Source organism: Vicia villosa, linkage group LG1 (assembly GCF_029867415.1).
Source record: "Vicia villosa cultivar HV-30 ecotype Madison, WI linkage group LG1, Vvil1.0, whole genome shotgun sequence".
NCBI lineage: Eukaryota > Viridiplantae > Streptophyta > Magnoliopsida > Fabales > Fabaceae > Vicia > Vicia villosa.
This window is the reverse complement of record NC_081180.1, coordinates 21,383,847-21,404,371: the sequence shown is the minus strand read 5'-3', so window position 1 is coordinate 21,404,371 and position 20,525 is coordinate 21,383,847. Positions and strand designations below refer to the sequence as shown.

Here is a 20,525-nt window from a genome sequence, read left to right as displayed (position 1 = left end):
TCTTTAATCATTCTAAGAAATAAAGATATGGTGCAAAAGAAAAACTCTAAGCTCCACGGCTCCACCCATGTGTCATTTTTGGTGCATGCATCTAGTGCATACTTTTAATTATTTTTTGTTTTAATTATCTAGCCAAAAGAATTTCATTAGTAAAATTAAAGCTTGACACAAATAAAGTTTAACTAATAATTACTTTGCTTATGTTAATCTCTAACTTAATTTTTCACTTGTCTTTTTGCCCATACATTTAATCTTTAACTTAATTATAAGCCCTTTATAAGTATCCCACTCCGTTACGCTCTCTTCCTTGAACCTCACCTCACCTCACCTCCCAATTGCAGGGACACAGACCTTTCACCAACCCACCTCATCCCGTTCCGTTCTCATCTCAAAAACTCAACCACCTTTCTTACTTTCTTTCTTCCAATCTCTTCCAAATTCAGTAATCAATTCTCTTTCAACCTTTCTCTATTTCTCTAAATTTCATCATTCACAGGAAAAAGAAAAATCTATTCCAATGACATCACCATCTACTACAATACCAAACATACTAACAAACACGAACAGGAACGCGGACACAGACACGAACACAGATACACGTGGCTTTAGTAGAAAGAAAACAAAGAACAAGAAGCATCATCATCAAGATTCTCAGATTCAGATCAACCCCAAATGGAAATCCCAAGCGCAGCAACAACTCTACTCCACCAAGCTCCGTCGCGCCATAACATCCCTCAATTCAACTACCACTCCCCGCCGGGGAAAAGCCGTACGTGAAGCAGCCGACAGAGCTCTCGCTGTCACAGCGAAAGGAAGATCCCGATGGAGCCGAGCCATACTGATGACTCGGCTCAAACTCAAGTTTAGGAAGAATAAGAATAATAAGAAGAAGGTACATCGCGTAACCGCTTTATTGCCGTCAGCGCGATCGAAGAAATCGAGAGTGAATGTGTTCCGGTTGAAAGGAAAGGTGGTTCCCGGGGTGCAGAGTAAAGTACGGTTTCTTGGAAGGTTGGTTCCTGGTTGTAAGAAGGAACCGTTGCCGGTGATTTTGGAGGAAGCTATTGATTATATACCGGCGCTTGAGATGCAGGTTCGAGCCATGAGTGCGCTTTTTAATCTGTTATCGGCGGCGTCTACTTCCGGCGCCGGTGGAACTTCCGGTTCCGATTGATAAAAACCACTTTTGGTTTTCGGGTTTTAATTTGTATGTAATTGTAATATACGCAATGTGTCCATTTTTTTAAATTTTTATTATTGTTACTATTATTTACTATTACCTTTTTTAAGGGAAATAATTCTATGTCCTTTTTGTTTTCTTTATTCTATTTATGAGTAAGTGAAATAAGTGATGTAGTTAATGCTTTTAAGAGTTTGTGAGAATGGGATGGGAATTGCATCTTTTAAGTTCCAATGACAAGGTTGAATTGTTGGAACTTGAACATCGAATGTTTGTGATAAATTGATGGAATGGTTCTCGGTGATGAGTAATCTATCATAGGTATTTATAACTTAGAACTTAGAATTATCTCCCTTTCACATAAGAATTGGAAGCTTCTTTTTAGAGAGGGATGATATCACAAAAGATCCAAGATTGAAGATGTATTTCCTTAGATTCTAACTTATACTAACATGTTTGATTTCTTTGGTTTGATTTTTGGAAGATTTTTTTGGCAGAGTTAAAATAATTTTAAATATGTAAAATTAATTATGGAGTGATTTTGAGATGTTTAGTTCCTTTTAAACTAGAATTGATTCGGATTTTAGAATTAATTCTATTTTAACCTAAAAGTTGTAGCTTCTAACTTTAAACGCAATTTGTATAACTTAATTTTTTATAAATACAACGCATTATGTCAACGCCAATATAAACACACTTATTTTTAATGAAATATAAGTAGAAGTATAGAAAAAATTGATATATTTATTTTAAAAAAGTTGAGCCAAAATGACTCGTAAAATAGAAGAGTCAAGAGGGATAAAACACAAATGAGACAAAAAGACGAAAACCATAATTTATTAGAGTGATAGTATAAAAGGTTAAATATGTTTTTTATTCTTTTAAATATCTCAAAGTTTATTTTTAATTTCTCAAAATATTTTTTTAAAAAATGATTTTTTTCCCCGATAAACAATAGGATTATATTAAATTATGGCACTAGAAGTGCCCAAACAGTACAAAGATAAAAGTCGGAATTTTATCGAACTTTTACGATCCAACCATCAAATTACAAACACTCAGCAGGATTTATCAACCAATCCTCCCAAAAAAATTCCATGCTAACTCTATTACAAAATCCCAACCAGTCCCACAATGTAGCTTTTAACCGACAAAACAGAACATTTAAATCGAATGCTATGTTATTGAAAATCAAATCATTCCTAGCTTTCCATAATATCCATGTTGCTGCCAGCCATAAAATCCTCCAAAACTTATCGTTTAAATTTCCAATCGGATACACAAACGATCTGAAATTCTCCAAGACCGACCCCTGTAGATTATACAGCGGAATGCGCAACCAAACAAAAGTCTTTGTCCAAAGTTGAACTGATACTGAACAATGGAAGAAGAGATGAATTGCAGATTCTTCGACATTAGAACAAAAAGGACAGCTACAATCATTTGGTAATATAACCCCCCCTTTTCCCGAGTTGTATACGCGTTGGCAAACGATCAAGCAATAATCTCCAGCCGAAAAACTTAATGTTTGAAGGAACCGCGACTTTCCAAAGTTTTTTAAAAACCGAAGAGTTTGCGGAATTCTGCATAGTCCCCGACAGACTCGAACCGGACAGCCACTTATAAACACTTTTGACCGAAAATCCAGCTGAATCTCTCCACCAAATGAAGGAGTCCAATTCGTTTGGCAAAGGATGCAGCTCTGCCAGAATGGTTAAAAGATTGCTCAGCTCTTCACTCGCCAAAGCTGGTAGCAAATCCGTCTCCGAGACAAGTTTCCAGCACCATTTTCCATCAACCCAATAACCCGACGAAAGAATGCTACCAGTGGCACTTAATACTAAAACTGTTGTTAAAATTGTAGCTAAGTAATAAATTATCGTTAAAACCTTCACTAATTTTGTCGCTAAGTTGTAAAAACTTGTTTCTCACTAAAAAAACTATATATTATTTTATGTTACTTCACCGAATTAATATTTAATTATTTGAGATTTAACTTTTCTCGTATTTATTAGTTTTATGAATATTTTTAATTAATTTCAAGTTCGTATTAAAATATAATTTATTTTGTTTAATCTTATAAAATCGGGGGCTGTTAGGGTTGGATATCACGTTATGACAACTTTAGTTAAAGAGTGTTTTTACCTAGTTACTACAAATTATAATTCTCTCCAGCTTCTTCATTTCACGAACTAGGTTAGCTACATTTACGAATTCATTGTATCTGCGCATTTGACACTTTCTCAATCACCAGATCAAAATCAATGATTCAATTTATAAATTTGTTATTTTTTAATTTAAAACAAAATCAAAATTGTATTAAAATTTTAATGGTTTGATTTTGATCTAACAATCACAAAATATATTGAATGTGTGAATATGATAAATTTGTGATGAAAGAGAATCTAATTTTTTATTCTACATACGAATTGTTGTATGCTTTTCTTTAGAGTTAAAAGAGAAAGATGTCTTCACTTTTTAATTACAAATAGAAAGAATAGTAATTCATTTTTAACAAAGTTGATGATTCACATATAAAAATAAGTGTCCATGATTTTTAAGGAGACCGGAACATATTGCTCTATACATATTTCATAGGTGGAATGCGATATTATTTTAAGATACCATCTAATGATTCTTTTATTTTTTTATTAATAGAGTCTGTCTTGTTTATCGTAAGACGTGTTTGAATATATTTGAAGAACACGCGATTCATTGTAAGGAGTCTATAAATTTCAAATACCGACATGATGTTGTTAGAGATGTATGTTTGTTATATTCAACATATGAGAGTATTTGTGAAGAAGGAGGTATTTGGGTATTTCTTGACTGATCCACATGAAGGGAGATCGACACTTAGGTCAACAGAAGTTCTAGTATACGGGTGAATAGAAGGAAACACGTTTGTGTAGACTTGATCGAAGTTTCTTCACTGGTAGGACTGATGATTGAAAATTTTACTTTGAGACAGACAACTTTCAAATCTGCTTCAAATAAAATGGTAAAAAAAAAAAAATTGTTGGAACCATGCTTTCATTCTATTTTTATATCTGATACTTTTAATTTTTTAATGTAAAAAAAATTGATGTTTTATCTAAAGTATAAAAACTTATAAATATTATTGTATCTCCTAAATCTACAAATATAGCTTTTATAAAAAAGTTGCAAGAGCTTGTTGCTGGCTTACTTTTTATTTATGAATAAACTTTGATTTAGAATAACTGTAGGTTTGTGTGATGGTGCTAGCGGAAATTGAATGAACCAAATGGCCAACTCCACTTTCTATAAAGTTTATCTTTCAAGAAAACGCCAAAGACATGCTTATTGGACACAACGAAATGGCCTAACACGCCATGTGACTTGTTGACCCCACTACATATTTCCACCCAACTCACAATTGACAACTCTCCCACCCCACACTTATTTTATTTTATTTTTAGAAATATGCATTCTCATCGTATAAAAAAAATGGTCACTACTTCATTCATCTCATTTTAGATATTCTTTTTGAATTTTTAATATATGTCGATATATTAATTGTTATATAAAATTTTAACAATAAATGAATTTTTATTAATAATCTTAATTTTAAGAGATGATAAAAACTTATTCCTTTATATTATTTGTTTTAGAACTTGTTTGAAGGAGTTTTATTTTTATTTTTTAAAAATTATAATATAAATCAATTTAAAAAAATTATAATTAAATAGAAAATTATTTTTAAAAAGTATTTTAAAATTATACAATTTTATAAAAGAGAATGGAGGGTGTATCATTTTATTTTATTTTTTTCTTCTTTCTAATTTTTAAAACTAAAAATCAAAAACTTAAATTTTTAAAATTTATTTTAAGTTTTTAATTTTTAAAATTACTAAATAGAAAATAATTTTATAAAATTAAACTATTAAACAAATTTATTATTTTCAAATTTTAAAAATTAAAAAACAAATAAAAAAGTCCTTAGTCTTTCTTTTTTCTCTTTTTTATTAATCATGTTACAGAAAAATATAAAATCCACAAGCTATAAAAACATAAAGAAAATATTTTAAGAAAAACAATTAAATTTTTGCATCCGCCATTAACTAAAAGCCACAAGCTACAAAAACGTAAAGGAAACATTTTAAGAAAAATCAATTAAATTTGGGTATGAGAATCTAAGATGCTTAGCTTAATTAGTCAAGTATACTCCCACTCGAGGGAATGGTCCGAATACAAATTTAGGTCACTATCTGAGTTGCTGTGGCTCAAGCTCCAGTCCAGTTAGTTAGGGGCACACGTGTGCATGAGTTTCATCGCTTTCAGCATATGCACATTATTCACCACCACACATATCTTGACACTGTATATGTTTGCAATTATTGTTAGATTCACATAATCACGACAACAGTTTGATTTTATAGAAGTTATTAAATAAAAATTAGAATTAAGAAAAACCATTTTAAAAAAATTGATTTTATCCATGTCACCGATTCAATGCAATATGTAACCTTACAATGTTTTTCTTTGCCTTCTTGTGAGTGACTCTCCGAGCATCAGTTGCATTGTTAGCAAGCTCAGGAATGTCATTGTTGACCACTTATAGGGTTTTATAGAAATCAAACAAAGACTTCATTTGCTTGTTCCATCGGTTCCAAGTGCTCTATGACTCCAAGTAGGCACCTAGGATTTGGAATAAGACGATTGACTCATACTTAGTCCAATTGGAATTTGTCAAATGCAAGTCTGAGTATCGTGTCTATGTTCAGGTTGTGGCACAAGATATAACAATCATATGCTTATATGTTGATGACTTGTCGAAGTTCAAAAAGCTGGTGATGAGAAAATTTGAAATGTCGGATCTGGGAAACTTAGCTTGTCTTATTTCTTAAGCATGGAATTTTAAATGTCAAAGTAAGGTATCACTACAAAAAATGTTCTCTCCAGCGACGTGATTCCCACGCCACAAAAAGGAATATCACGTCACCCCACAAAATTTGCGACGTGAGAGACTATGTCGCAGGAGGAAAGGTGGTAAACTAATAGTGTCATGGTTTTCACGTCACTATTCAGTGACATGTATATCACGTCGCTATATCCAACACACCATCCAACTCATATTGCTGCCACAGCAGGCATGCAGCAGGTTTGCAGGGATGGCACAACTAACGGAGAAAGTTTGTGGCGTGTTTTGCATGCCACTGATTAGTGACGTGGGAAACATGCCACTACAAAAACATTTTTTATTTATTTATTTTGCATCTAGCGACGTGATATACATGTCACAAATATAGTGAAATGTAAATCACGTCACTAAGCATAATTCTTTTTTAAAAAAAATTAACCTAGCTACGTGATTCACATGTCACTACATTTGTGACATGTAAACCACTTCACTAAACAAAATTCTTTTTAATAAAAAAAAACTTAATTATTGTTATTAAAAAAGGTTTTTATTATTAATAACGACTTATAATTAATATAATAAAATATAATTAATAAATAATTTGAATATTAATATTAATAAAATATATTTATTGAATAATATAATAAACTATAAAATATAAGTAATAAACAAAATATAAATTAAAATTTATCATACATCAATTAAAATTTAATATCTGACATCCATTAAAATTAAAATTAAAATTAAAACTAAAATATAATTAATATTACATAATAATTAAGTATCTCCTGGATCGGGAAAATCATCAAGGTTTAAATCTTCATCATTATCTTGTTGATTTGCCGGTGCACCACCAACTCCAACGTTTCCACCAAACATTTGATTACCGCTTCCATGAATTTGCATAAATAACCGCATTTGCTCCTCCATCTCCGCTTGCCTCTTGGCCATTATCTCTATTTGTCTTTGTTGCCCCTCCATCTCCGCTTGCTTCTTCGTCATTGCCTCTATTTGTCGCTGTTGCTCCTCTAATTGGTTTTTTAACGCCGTCTCACGTTGCTCTGACTCGCGTCTCGCCTCACTTACCGCCAATTGTCTTATTGTTTCCATCATTTGCGGGGGCAATTGAGCTGGGCGTGACGATCCTTCCCCATCTCTAACTCTTTCAAATAAATTTCTATCACCACTTCTCAAGCATCCCGCCATACTTCCACCACCAAAAAAAATCCATTAGGACCTTTTCCGCCAATAACTTCATTCCAAATATGAAAATCAACATCTGGATGAAGCGGTTGTCCTTCCATAGGAGTATATTTCGGATTAATGACCAAAAATTCTACAAGCAATGTTTGATAATCCTCCTACACATACAATAAAAATATTAAATATAAAACTTAAATTAAATTAACTTAAATAAAATAAAAATTAGCTGTCACGTGATTCTCATGCCACAACTTCAGTTGCCACATGTAAATCATGCTGCAACGTAAAAGCCTTAGTGTGTCCCATGCAATGCGGACAACCCATTTTGCCATGCGTACCCCAACCAGACAACATGCCATATGCTGGAAAGTCGTTAATTGTCCACATCAAGGCAACTCGCAAAGTAAAGTTTTGTTTACGGGATATATCATAAGTGCATTCTCCAATCCACAACCTTTTCAAATCATCAATTAAAGGTTGTAAGTAGACATCAATTCCAGCTTTTGGACTCGACGGGCCTGGAATGATACATGTCAGAAACATGTATGGTTTTGTCATGCACATCTCGGGAGGGAGGTTGTAAGGGGTTACAATAACTGGCCAACAAGAATATGCAGTTCCCGACCCTTGGACATATGGAGTAAATCCATCAGAGCATAATCCCAGCCTGACATTTCTAGGTTCTGCGGCAAAATCAGGATGCATCCGATCAAAGTGCTTCCATGCCTCGCCATCAGATGGATGTCGCATAGTGTCTGGAATTGTTTTGTTTGTATGATGCCACGTTATATGACTTGCACTATGCATTGAAGCAAACATTCTTTTTAACCTTGGTATAATCGGAAGATAAAACATGGACTTCACTGCTACACGTGTTTGTTGACGGTTAACGGCTTTACTTTGGACTTGATATCTTGGACTATCACAGAACTTACATTCCTCCAACAATCCATCATTAGTACCAAACTCATTGTCATAAAACAACATGCAACCATTAGTGCAACAATCAATTTTTCTTGCACTTAAACCCAACCTCGACACTAACTTCTTTGCATCATAAAAAGTTTTAGGCAAGTTGTCTTTCATTGCAGTTGAGTCAAACATCATTTTTATGAAGAATTCCAAACACCTATCAGGGACATTCCAATTTGCCTTGGCAGCCAATAATCTCACACACATTGATAACTTTGAATCTGACGACCCCTCAAACAACGGTATATTCATCTCATTCAATAACTGTTAAAATCTTTGTGTTTCCTCATTCGGCAATTCTTCCCCACCAAAATCTTCAGGTTGATCATAGGTCACGTTCACACCGAAAGCATCCTCAACCATGTCACCAATTAGATTAAAATTTTCCTCGTATTCCATAGTCGGACGACTGCTTGAAGCATGCGTATTGCTAGTCTCTGGCACGTTCATCGGCAGTTGTTCACCATTAGACGTCCAAACCCAATAATTTTCAATGAAACCTCTTCTATACAAATGACGTTCTACTTCCTCTGGGTCACTAATTATACGTCTACAATCACATTTAAGACAAGGGCACCTAACTCCCCCTTCGCTTCGACAATATTCCTGAGCAAACGCCCACTTTATAAACCCATTAACTCCTTCTATAAAATTGGGTTTAAGTCCACTTCTTCCTGGATACAATTTATCGTATATCCAACTACGATAGTACAAATAATATTCCATACTGCACATATTCAATCATTATCTTTTTAGTAACTATAATTAAAATTTAACTATATTAAATCATTCTACATCACATCATGTAACTAAACAAATTTTAAAACAATATTATTTTAAAACAAGTTAGGTATTAAAAAAAATACTACATCACATTGTTTTTCTATACAATGGTGTTTTCTATATCAATTTTTTAAGGGTTAAACCCTATTTTGCCCCCTGCCATTTGGGGCGAATCCGAAAAACAACCCTGTAAAAAAAAAAACAGATTCCGTCCCTGCCATTTGTAGATTCTTCTATTTTACCCCTCATTGAATTTGGTCAACAAAAATGATGACGTGGCGCTATTTTTTTAATTATTATATTATGACGTGGAATGCTACAGGCTGACGTGGAATTTAATTTTTTTATATTTTAAATTCTTTTTAATTCCACATAGTAACCCTTTATTTTTTATTTATTTTAATTTTATTTATTTACTATTATTGTTACATTGTTAACATTCAAAATATATATTTAATAATTCTTAAAAAATTGTCTCATGTGAGGCTTGAACCCAAGACCTCCCACACCATCCTACAACATCCTGTGGTGTCGTTTTCTTTTACCTCCCCGTTTCACTTGGGAGGACGGCACGCTAGACCCTTCACGCGAAATTTGGAAGGAGAATGCGCCCGTGGTGGGATGAATTTTATTTCAGTTCTTCCTACGATATCACACGAACTTTCTTATTTGTCCTACGAGTAGGAAAGGGAAAAAAAGATCTCAACTAAACCCTAGGAGTTTGCTAAGTGTGGGGATTTTCACCTAGACTAGAAATTCTGGAGTCCGGGAGGTCGGTTATACATAGGGAAGTGTTTAAACACCCTACATATCTGTAGTACTCTACAGGAACCTTCTCTGTGTCATTTGTGATTGTGTTTGCTGCTAATGATTGGGAAAGTTTCTCCTTTGTATTAGGAGAGAGAATTGAATTGATTTGAAAAGACAGACAGATAAGACTGACTATTTTTGGTATTTTATTAGCTCGCTGAGATTCCTTGTAAACCTCATGCCTACATATCCCTAGTGGAAGTCAGAGCTTAATGTAGTTCGGGGAACTAACTAGGGAAATTAATGTTTTTTGGTGCCTTGCTTGAAGCTCAAGGTTGAAGCTTGGAATTAAATCTCTGTTTACAGTAAAGAGACATGAAATTATCTTTACAGAGAGGTATTTGTACTATTCTACCACAAACATTTAAAGGAGTGACAGAATAACTGAATTCATTTCATTCAAGAGGGGGACCTTACTTGTGTGTGTGCAAGTATGCCAGTCAGATGCCTCTTAAATGAAAGAAAGATGCTCGTCCAAATTAGGGAAAGTGTACAAGTCTGGGGATGTGCCAGAGCATGTCTTTCAGAGTCCTAAATGGGAGACTTTGATTGAAATTGAAATGTTTGTTTGTTTGAATGTGGTAGAGTAGTAAAAATATCTCTTTATAGAGATAAGCTATGTCTATCTACTGTATGAAAGATTTGACTTTAGCTGGCTTGTATGAGGCCCAAGCTTGAGGCTTTTTGATTGATTAATTAATATTATTGACTCTGGGAAATGACTCCACTGGGGATTAATTACAGAGTATTTTTGTGTTCTGTACAAAGCCCAGAATTGAGGCTGACTCTACTTAGGGAGACTCTATTTATGTGCCTTGTACAAAGCCCAAGGTTGTGGCTAACTTTAGCTAGGGAAAAACACTATTTTCTGCCTTGTACAAAGCCCAAGGTTGTGGCGGACTCTTAAATGAATTAAGTATGGATGACTATATGGGGAAAGATCCTAAGTGTTAGGAATCTTTGACACATGAAAGATATGGTTTATCTGCCTTGTTCAAAGCCCAAGGTTGTGGCTACTGAGTGATGAAGGACTCACTGGGGAGACTTTATTATCTGCCTTGTACAATGCCCAAGGTTGAGGCTGACTCTTGACAGGGGAGTTTTATTGTTTGGGTGCCTTGTATGAAGCCCAAGGTTGAGGCTAACTGTTTTTGTTGGTTTTGACTCTACTGAGGAGGTTTTAAAGACTGTTTTTCTTTGGAAGCTAACCCTTTCCAGGGATTTTGACTCAGCTGGTGAATTTGTCTGTTAAAAGACTGACTTTATCATGTTTTTTGGAGACTGACCCTTTCCAGGGGTTTTGACTCTTTTGGGGAAATTATCTCCTAAGAGAATGAAATCTATTTATTTTTTTGACATTTATTAATTGACTTTGGAGGCTAACCCTTTCCAGGGGTTTTTATTGAAATGATGGATTGATTTTAATTGACTTTGGAGGCTAACCCTTTCCAGGGATTTTTATTGAAATGATGGATTGATTTTAATTGACTTTGGAGGCTAACCCTTTCCAGGGATTTTTATTGAAAAGATGTGTGGAAGCTAACCCTTTCCAGGGATTTTGACATTTTAGACAGATGTTGGAGGCTAACCCTTTCCAGGGATTTTTATGATTGAAAAGTGGATGGCAGAAAGATTATCTAGTGGAGACTCTTTGTTTAAAGCCCAAGATGAAGGCTGACTCAATGCTGAGGATGACCAAAACATAGATCCTAGACTCTACTAAGGAGGATTGATGAAGATAAGGGTGACAGAGACTGTCCATGTCTCTCATTCCAAAAATGTACTCAATGTGAAATTGAGACAAACTTAGCTTGTTTTAAGTCTGGTTTAAATTGGAAGAAACTCACCAGGGTAGGCTAAAAGGTGACTAAAGACCTGTTCCTATGTTTATAAGAAACCTGATGGGTCCTTGTATACAAGCTCAAGAGGAAGCTGGAAATGCTTTTAAGAAGCCTGTGGGTCCTTGTACAAAGCCCAAGAGGAGGCTAATCGAGGGTCCTTGTTATAGCACAAGAGAAAGCTTATGTAGTTTTGAACTTATTTTGGCTCTAAGCAAATGGGTAAGAGGTTTCACCGGGAATAATTCCTCTTTGGGTGGATGTGTCCTATTTTTTTGGATTCTAAGGTTTTTGCCAAGATGTTTCACCGGGAATAATTCATCTTGGGGGTTTGAACTACAGATCTCTAATTAGGAAAGAGCCTTCACCGGGAAGACATTCTCAATCCTAGGTCATATTCCTATAATATATATATAGTTTAACTGTCCTAAGGTTTATACTCAAACGTAGTTCTAAACTAATATATGCACAGTTTATATTTGACAGTAATTTAAATAAAGACTGTAAATTGAAAGCTTGTAAAGCCTAACCTGGATGGAGTGGAGGCCATTGAAGAAGTATGTACAGAGCCTCAACAGTAATTTTTGTTGTTTTTGTTGATAACAGTTGAATGTATATGATAAACAGTTGATGGTTTTTGAAAACAGAAGAAGTGAAGATGGACAAAGGTCACATAGGTATCTGAAGAGTTTCACCGGGAATAATGCCCTTCAAATACTAGAAGAATGTTTTTGAAAACAGAAAGAAGATTTTGAAAATACAGTTTTGAAAACAAGCTAAGAAGAGAAGGTTTTCGGGACTTACACTCTATTAGAGGCCCACTTAAAAATGATTTACTGTTTATGAAAACAGTTGAAGAAAAGATTGAAATGATATAAGGTTTTGTTGTTTGAAAACCTTAATCATCTGTTTAATCGGAGATTGAAAACAATTTTGTAGATTGACAAAAGTCAACTTAATTAAGGCAAAGATGAAATCTATACCTAATTAAGACCTAAATAAATAGGGTTTTTATCATAACATTATTCACAAAGTAATTAGGTTAAAACAAAATGAATATATATATTTTAAAGTATTTAAGAAAACATTTAAAACATACTATTTTAAACCTAATTAAAATACATGAAATAAATAATATTTTTATGATTTTTTTTGATTATTTATAAAATATATATATTAATCAACAAGTGTTTAAAAAATGAAGTCAAAATGAATTAATTTGATAAGTTAAATAATTGGTTAAAGTTGTGAAGGAATTAAGTTAGAAAAGTGATAAAAAAATAGGTTTTGGTCCTAGCAAGGCTTGAACTCACGCCCTTATAGCCACACACTCAAAACAACACCACTGAGCCAAACGCCAGTTGGTGACTATAACACGCGCGCATTTGGTTTTGTTTTAAAACAAGTTAGAAAAATCTGAAAAAATAAAAGGATGAAAAAGTCTGGGGCGAGGGGGATTCGAACCCCAGACTTGTGGCATGATGATACTAAGGGCGCATGTGTGGCCACTAGGGCAAGTTGTTTAGTCGTTAATAAAACGCATACCATTCAAAATAAAATAAAACCTGCCCTGAGAATTCAAATTTGCGCGCCACCACCATCTTCGTCTTCAACCTCAAGCTCTCCATTTTTGGATTTCTGAACTCACTCGTTTCTCAACCATTTGTCATGATGTAAACACGAAACTTGCTCTAATTTCACTCACGATTCTAAATATGTAACTAACATGAACTATCATTAACTACATCTAACTAATTTATCAGAAATCGTGAAGAACCCTAAAATTTCAAAATCAAATTAAATGACTATACTGAAAGATAAATGGATGATGATAGAGGGTTTTCAATCCTCTGATGATGCTGAACAAGATAGAATCGAGCTATTTCACAAAAGGTACTTAAATTAGAGAGGTGAAGTTCAGAAACTTACCTCTGAAAATGGAGATCGTGAGGATGATTGAGAGCACCTGGGTTTGAATGAATGATCTCAATAGCTTCCCTGAGACTCAATGATGCTAACTGGATGCTTATTGTAGCCTGAATCCTTCTGAATTGTTCTATGGACCTCCCTCGATTTGAGCTTCAAGTGGACATGGAGGTTGTTGAATCCTGAGTTACAGATGAGCTGCAGCCATCTGGTTAGCTTCACTATGACCTGAGGAGTGTGTCTGGATGATTGGCTTGCCTTGAAACCTTCTGAATCACTCCATGGACCTCCAACTGCAAGTGCTCCAAAGTGAGAGCAACAATGGTGTTCCTCCACCTACAGAAGTGATCCAGGTGCTTGGATCACCTCAAATGACCTCCCTTGAGATGTTAGAATGCTCACTTCCCAAAGATAAGCTTTGGTTTGAAGAAATCGATTCTTCTTGCCAAAGAACTTTGAAAAACAATGAACAAGAGGAGAGAAGGAGAAAGCAAGTAATATGGTTGCTTTGGTGTCTTTTTGAATGAGGAATGCATCTGTATTTATAGGCAAATGGATCAGTATAGCTGCAGAGGAGTGAGCTTCCTTAGTGAAGTTGATTTGCTTTCTTAGCCATGAAGGAATTTTGCAAATATCTCTTATGCAATGATGAGAATTTTGATTCCATTTGATCAATCCCCTAGCCCTCGATTTTGCTTGATCTTAGGGGACAATTCTGAGCCAGAAATGAGCTCTAATTGGTTGGTGAGAAGATTCCTTGGGTGATTCATCAATTTGCCATAAATTCACAAATGTAATCATTACATAATCACATGTTCTTGTTTTTAGAATCTTCTTCAATCCTTATGGCATGGTGAAAATGAATGCATGGCATGGTTTCAGATGTGTTATGGGTCGTGTAGCATCCATAAGAGAGGTTATTTGCACAAAATTTGCAAAGTCCAAAAGTGTCCATGACCTATAATTTTACTTCATGAGGCCAACTTTGAACAAGCATAACTCCTAGCTCAAATTGAATTTGGAGAAGGTTGAACACAATTTGGAAAGCCCTAAACATCTACTTCAAATCATTAGTTTATGTCTTCTTCAGAATCATTTAGGAAATTTGTGAAAAATGAGCCTAAAGTTGGATGAAAACTAGGTTAAAACACTTAGAAAAATTTCTAAGTGTTTATGACCTAAACTTCAAAATTTCCAAAACTTCATAAATGGTTGATCTTTTGAAAAAAGTTCCTTTGTAAGATGTTGTTTTATTTTGCAAGATCTACAACTTTCATGTTGGAAGTTTTTTGAGTTGTGTAGGTGAAATTTTGAGATCTCACCATGCCTTCAAAAACCCTAATTCCCGACTTTTCGCTCCTTGATGAATTTCTTTGAATTTCTTTGGCCAAATGACTTTGACATCCATATATTGATGATATTGATCTTTGAAAGTCATTTTTTGACCAAAAACCTTAAAAGTCAATGATGATCCTTCACAGTTGACTTTTTCCTGACAAAGTGAATTTTTGGGCTTTTGTGTAGAAATAAGATCTTCTCCACAAATGGATGATATAAATGGATTATATGGAGGTAGTAGAGATCCTTGAATCATGTCTTGAGTTTTGGATTCATGCCCTGATCAGAAGTCAACTATCTTGGTGAATTAGGTCAAAACCCTAATTTGTCGACCATGTGAAAGTAATGACTGTAGACTTTGAATTGAAGTGTGATGTCCAGTAGACCTTGTAATATGAGTTATTTGAAGATGATTGATGTCTTTGAATGACCCTCTGAGTTTTTTTAGGGTTTCCCAAATGTGATCCCTGATTTCAGTCCTTGATAGGCTCAGAACCCTAGTCTGGCGACCTGAGTAAACCTGTACTCATATGACTGGATGTCTAATCAATCATAGATGAGAAAAGTGAAGTCTTTGAGCCTCATGATTGTATTAGGGACTAATCCTTGTATTGATTGATCCTTTGCCTGAGCTTTCTTGTCTTTGAGCATCCTCGATTAGGTACCAGATGGAGAAATGACTGCTCTGGGTACTTGTCTTGACCTGATGAAAAATCCTGAAGATATGTCATCTCAGGGGGGTCAAAAATTAGGGTATGACAGATGCCCCTATTTAAGTTTCTTTTATCTGGAGGGAGAGAGATTGAGATCTCGATCTCTCCTGCGTAAAAGAGACTTAAATATCAAAGAATGCCCGAATTTTGGGCGCTCCTGAGATGTTGTAATTGATAAAATCTTTGCATGATTTGATCCTGTTGTCGCGCTTGGCGGGGGATGAGGAGACAAACTCCTGTAGAAATACTTGATGTGGATTCTGGAGAATGGATGGCAATGTAGGATGCGCAATCCATCTTCTTTAACTAAGTGTTGATACTTAAAAAAAAGGTAAACAACCCCCTCTCGTTCCGGATGTCCAAATCTCGAAACTGGTCTTAGTTGCGTTTGGACAATATCTCAGATAAAGAGAAAATCTCCAAAGGTCTGTTTCCTCATCAAACTTCTTACCAGCGCTTGGAGGTAAGATGCCATTTGACGGCTGTAGAGGAACTTCAAATGTTTGTTTCCTCGTCAAACTTCTTATCAGCGCTTGGAGATAAGATGCCATTCGACGGTAGTAAAGAAACTTCACCATCTTCCCTTTTGACTTGACGTCTTTGAAAGATTGTCATATGGGCCCATGATCTTTTGAGGGGCTAATGACTTCGTTTGAAGGCGGACGAACTGTTTTCGGGGTGAAAACTGCCATTCGTCAACTGATGCCTGGGGAATCAACGAACTATTTTCCTAAGAGGAAAACTGCCATTCATCGACTCTGTGGGGAGTTAAGCATCCCAGAAACAGACAAACTGTTTGAAGAAACTGCCATTTGTCGATCTCTTGAGTATTTAGCAGACAAACTGTCTTTTTTTGGGAAAAGACTGCCATTTGCCAATTGCTAGGGGAGCAAACTGTCTTCTACTGGGAGAGACTGCCATTCGTCGACCCTGTCATGAAAGAAAGTGAGCAAACTGTCTTCTGCTGAAAGAGACTGCCATTTGCTGACTTTGTTATGATAGAAAGTGAGCAAACTGTCTTCTGCTGAAAGAGACTGCCATTTACTGACTTTGTTGTGATAGAAAGTGAGCAAACTGTCTTCTGCTGAAAGAGACTGCCATTCGCTGACTTTGTTGGGGAATCTGAACTATCTTCTGGACGAAGACTATCATTTACTGACTCCGCTGGGGAATCATTTGTCGATCTGCTGGGAGATTCTGAATTATTTTCTTTGATGAAAAAGAAGGTGGCATCTTTCGACCTTGCTGGGGAAATACCAGACCTGTAGGGAGTTCCGGAATGTGAAGCAGACTATCTTATCTGAAGAAGACTGTTGAATGTCGCTCTGCAGGAGATTCTCGGTTGAGGAATTCCAAAAGTGAACAAACTATCTCTTTGAGGGAGACTACCATTTATTGACCTGCTTGGGGAAATCTCTCTACATGGATCGTTGTCTTGAAGGAAAAAAAGTTTCTCCAGGACTTGCAGGGGAAACTTGAGTTCATGCCCTCATGACTCGGGCATTCTCATGATTAAAAGCCTAATTTGACTATGCAGTTGTGATGTAATGTATGCATGAATATTATGACAATTATAAAATGTAAAGTGAATGTGAATAGAATTGTCGCGGATGTAAAATCCTATGATACGACTGAAATTCTTGTGGATCAGAAGATGTCCTCTTCTTGGAGTTCGAACTCTCTCGGGAATATCTGGTTATCAGTTGTCCGCTGTTTGAAATGAGTAATATGAATTGAAGTGAAGATCCGTCATCGGGAGATGTTCGCAAAGCGACCTCATGGGGAAATCTTGGTTCCCGGAGTCTCCCCCGTTCTCGGAGCAACTGTTTGCATTCTTCCTATTGTTTGTAAGCCTTAGAAAGAACTTTCACCTTTATTTTTGCAAGTAAATTCATTTTTATTTTATGAAAACATTTGTTTCAAGAAATTGACTATTTAAACTTAAAATGCATTTCAAGAAACTGAATAAGACTAGATTGCAAAGGAAAGCACAAGGCTCAAATTATTATATATGGAATGGTAATCAGCCAAATGCTTGATTCCATGGAGTATTTACAAAGTTGGAAATTGGTAATTTTCGGGAAAAGGGCTACGATGAAACGTGACGACCGTTATCTCTCCCTTCCACTCCGAGTTGCGCTGTATTCGTGCTTCGTAAAAGATGACCTACTGCTGATGAATACTCCGCTATGGATTTTGAATGATCAAGTTTGTCCTGAACACAGTTACTTGCCATATATCCCTAACTTTTGCGTAAACTACCCCTTTCGGGTTTTAAGTCTACCGGGATTGATATATATATTTTTTTTATGTCTCTAACTTTTGCCTGAATCGCCCTTTCGGGTTTTCGATTCACCGAGACGCTCTTTTTTGCCTAAGTCGCTCTTTGCGAGTTTTCAACTTAGCGAGCTGTTCTTTTGTTTATTTAGGCGAAGTATTTCTTGACTGCGTCGACGTTCACAGGACGGGTGAATTCTTCTCCATCCATAGTCGTGAGTATTAAGGCTCCTCCTGAGAAAGCTCTCTTGACCACGTAGGGGCCGTCATAATTGGGAGTCCATTTCCCTCTCGAATCTGTGAGAAAAGATTGAATCTTTTTGAGTACAAGGTCGCCTTCTTTGATTGTGCGAGGTCGAACCTTTTTGTCGAAAGCTTTCTTCATTCTTTGTTGATATAGCTGTCCGTGGCATAAAGCTGTCATGCGCTTTTCTTCGATTAAGTTCAATTCATCGAATCTGCTTTGACACCACTCGGCTTCTGTTAATTTTGCCTCCATCAAGACTCTCATTGATGGGATTTCAACCTCTATAGGTAGGACTGCCTCCATGCCATATACAAGGGAGAAAGGAGTTGCTCCAGTCGAAGTACGTACTGATGTACGGTAACCATGAAGAGCATACGGGAGCATTTCATGCCAATCTTTGTAAGTGATGACCATCTTCTGAATGATTTTCTTGATGTTTTTGTTAGCTGCTTCTACAGCTCCATTCATCTTTGGTCTGTAAGGAGATGAGTTGTGATGTTCGATCTTGAATTCTTCACAAAGCTCCTTCATCATTTTGTTATTCAAATTTGACCCATTGTCAGTGATTATCTTGCTAGGAACGCCGTAGCGACAGATGATGTGATTCTTGATAAACCTGACGACAACTTGTCTTGTAACGTTTGCATATGAAGCTGCTTCAACCCATTTGGTAAAATAGTCTATGGCTACCAAGATGAAGCGATGTCCGTTGGACGCTTTTGGCTCGATCATTCCAATCATGTCGATTCCCCACATGGAGAAAGGCCAAGGGGAAGAGAGTATGTTGAGAAGAGATGGTGGCACATGGATTCTATCGGCGTAGATCTGGCATTTGTGACACCTCTTTGCGTACTGGTAGCAATCTGACTCCATCGTCAGCCAATAATATCCTGCTCTCAGTATTTTCCTTGTCATGGTATGTCCATTGGTGTGAGTACCAAAGGAACCTTCATGTATTTCTCTCATGAGCATTTCTGCTTCTTTTCTGTCAACGCATCTGAGCAGAACCATGTCGAAGTTTCTCTTGTACAGAACATCTTCATTCAGGAAGAATCTACAAGCTAACTTTCTCAAAGTCTTTCTATCTTTCTTTGACGCCCCAAGAGGGTACTCTTGCTTTTGAAGAAAGTTCTTGATGTCGTAGTACCACGGTTTGTTGTCGATGATTGCTTCTACTGTGAATACATGAGCGGGCCTATCCAGGCGCATAACATCGATCCGAGGAATGTCATTCCAATGATTTATCCTAATCATGGAAGAGAGTGTGGCTAATGCATCAGCCAAATTGTTTTCTTCACGAGGAATGTGATGAAAATCTACCCTGTCGAAGAATGGTAACAATCTTCTTGCGTAGTCTTTGTAAGGAATTAACCCTGGTTGGCGCGTTTCCCATTCTCCTTTGATTTGATTGATGACCAAAGCAGAATCTCCGTACACATCCAAGTGTTTGATTCTTAGATCCATGGCTTCTTCGAGACCCATGATGCAAGCTTCATATTCGGCCTCATTGTTTGTGCATTTGAAAGTTAATCTGGCAGTAAATGGAATATGGGTACCCTGAGGTGTAACAATGATTGCCCCAATTCCTCGTCCATAAGCATTGACAGCTCCGTCAAATATTAAGCCCCACTGGGATCCTATCTCAGGTCCTTCGTCTGGTAGTGGCTCGTCGTAATCTTTCATCTTGAGGTACATGACGTCCTCGTCAGGAAAGTCGAAACTGGTTGATTCATGACCATTGAGTGGGTGGTGAGCCAGGTGCTCAGCTAGAATGCTTCCTTTCACGGCTTTCTGTGCGTGATACTCAATGTCATATTCTGATAACAACATCTGCCAACGGGCAATTCTCCCGGTTAAAGCAGGCTTCTCAAAGATGTACTTGATTGGATCCATATGAGAGATCAAACAAGTAGTATGTCGAATCATGTACTGGCGGAGACGCTTGGCAGCCCAGGCCAAAGCACAACACGTCTTCTCGAGCATGGAGTAGCGGGATTCACAGTCAGTGAATTTCTTGCTCAGGTAGTAAATGGCATGCTCTTTTCTTTTTGTCTCGTCTTGCTGTCCAAGGACACAACCCATGGAGTCTTCTAAGACGGTTAAGTACATTATCAAAGGTCTTCCTTCCACTGGAGGAGACAAGATGGGTGGTTCGAGCAGATATTCCTTAATGCTGTCGAACGCTTTCTGACAATCGTCTGTCCAGACGCAACTTTGATTTTTCCGTAGAAGTTTGAAAATAGGAGCACAAGTTGCAGTCATGAGATATATGAATCTCGAGATGTAATTCAGACGTCCAAGAAATCCTCTAACTTGTTTCTCGGTTCTGGGTGAAGGCATTTCTTGAATTGCCTTG

At 36.3% G+C, this 20,525-nt stretch overlaps 1 protein-coding gene across 1 annotated transcript; it reads left to right on the top strand.

Moving 5' to 3' along the window:
* Positions 1-293: 293 nt before the first annotated feature.
* On the top strand, positions 294-1,307 carry LOC131602329 (transcription factor bHLH148-like). The gene has a single exon (XM_058874417.1). It carries the CDS (start codon positions 518-520, stop codon positions 1,172-1,174), a length of 657 nt encoding a protein of 218 aa, XP_058730400.1. The 5' UTR covers positions 294-517; the 3' UTR covers positions 1,175-1,307.
* Positions 1,308-20,525: the final 19,218 nt, after the last annotated feature.

What these genes read in the sequence shown, in the direction of transcription:
- LOC131602329 (XM_058874417.1), top strand. Translation starts at nt 518, where the DNA reads ATGACATCACCATCTACTACAATACCAAACATACTAACAAACACGAAC.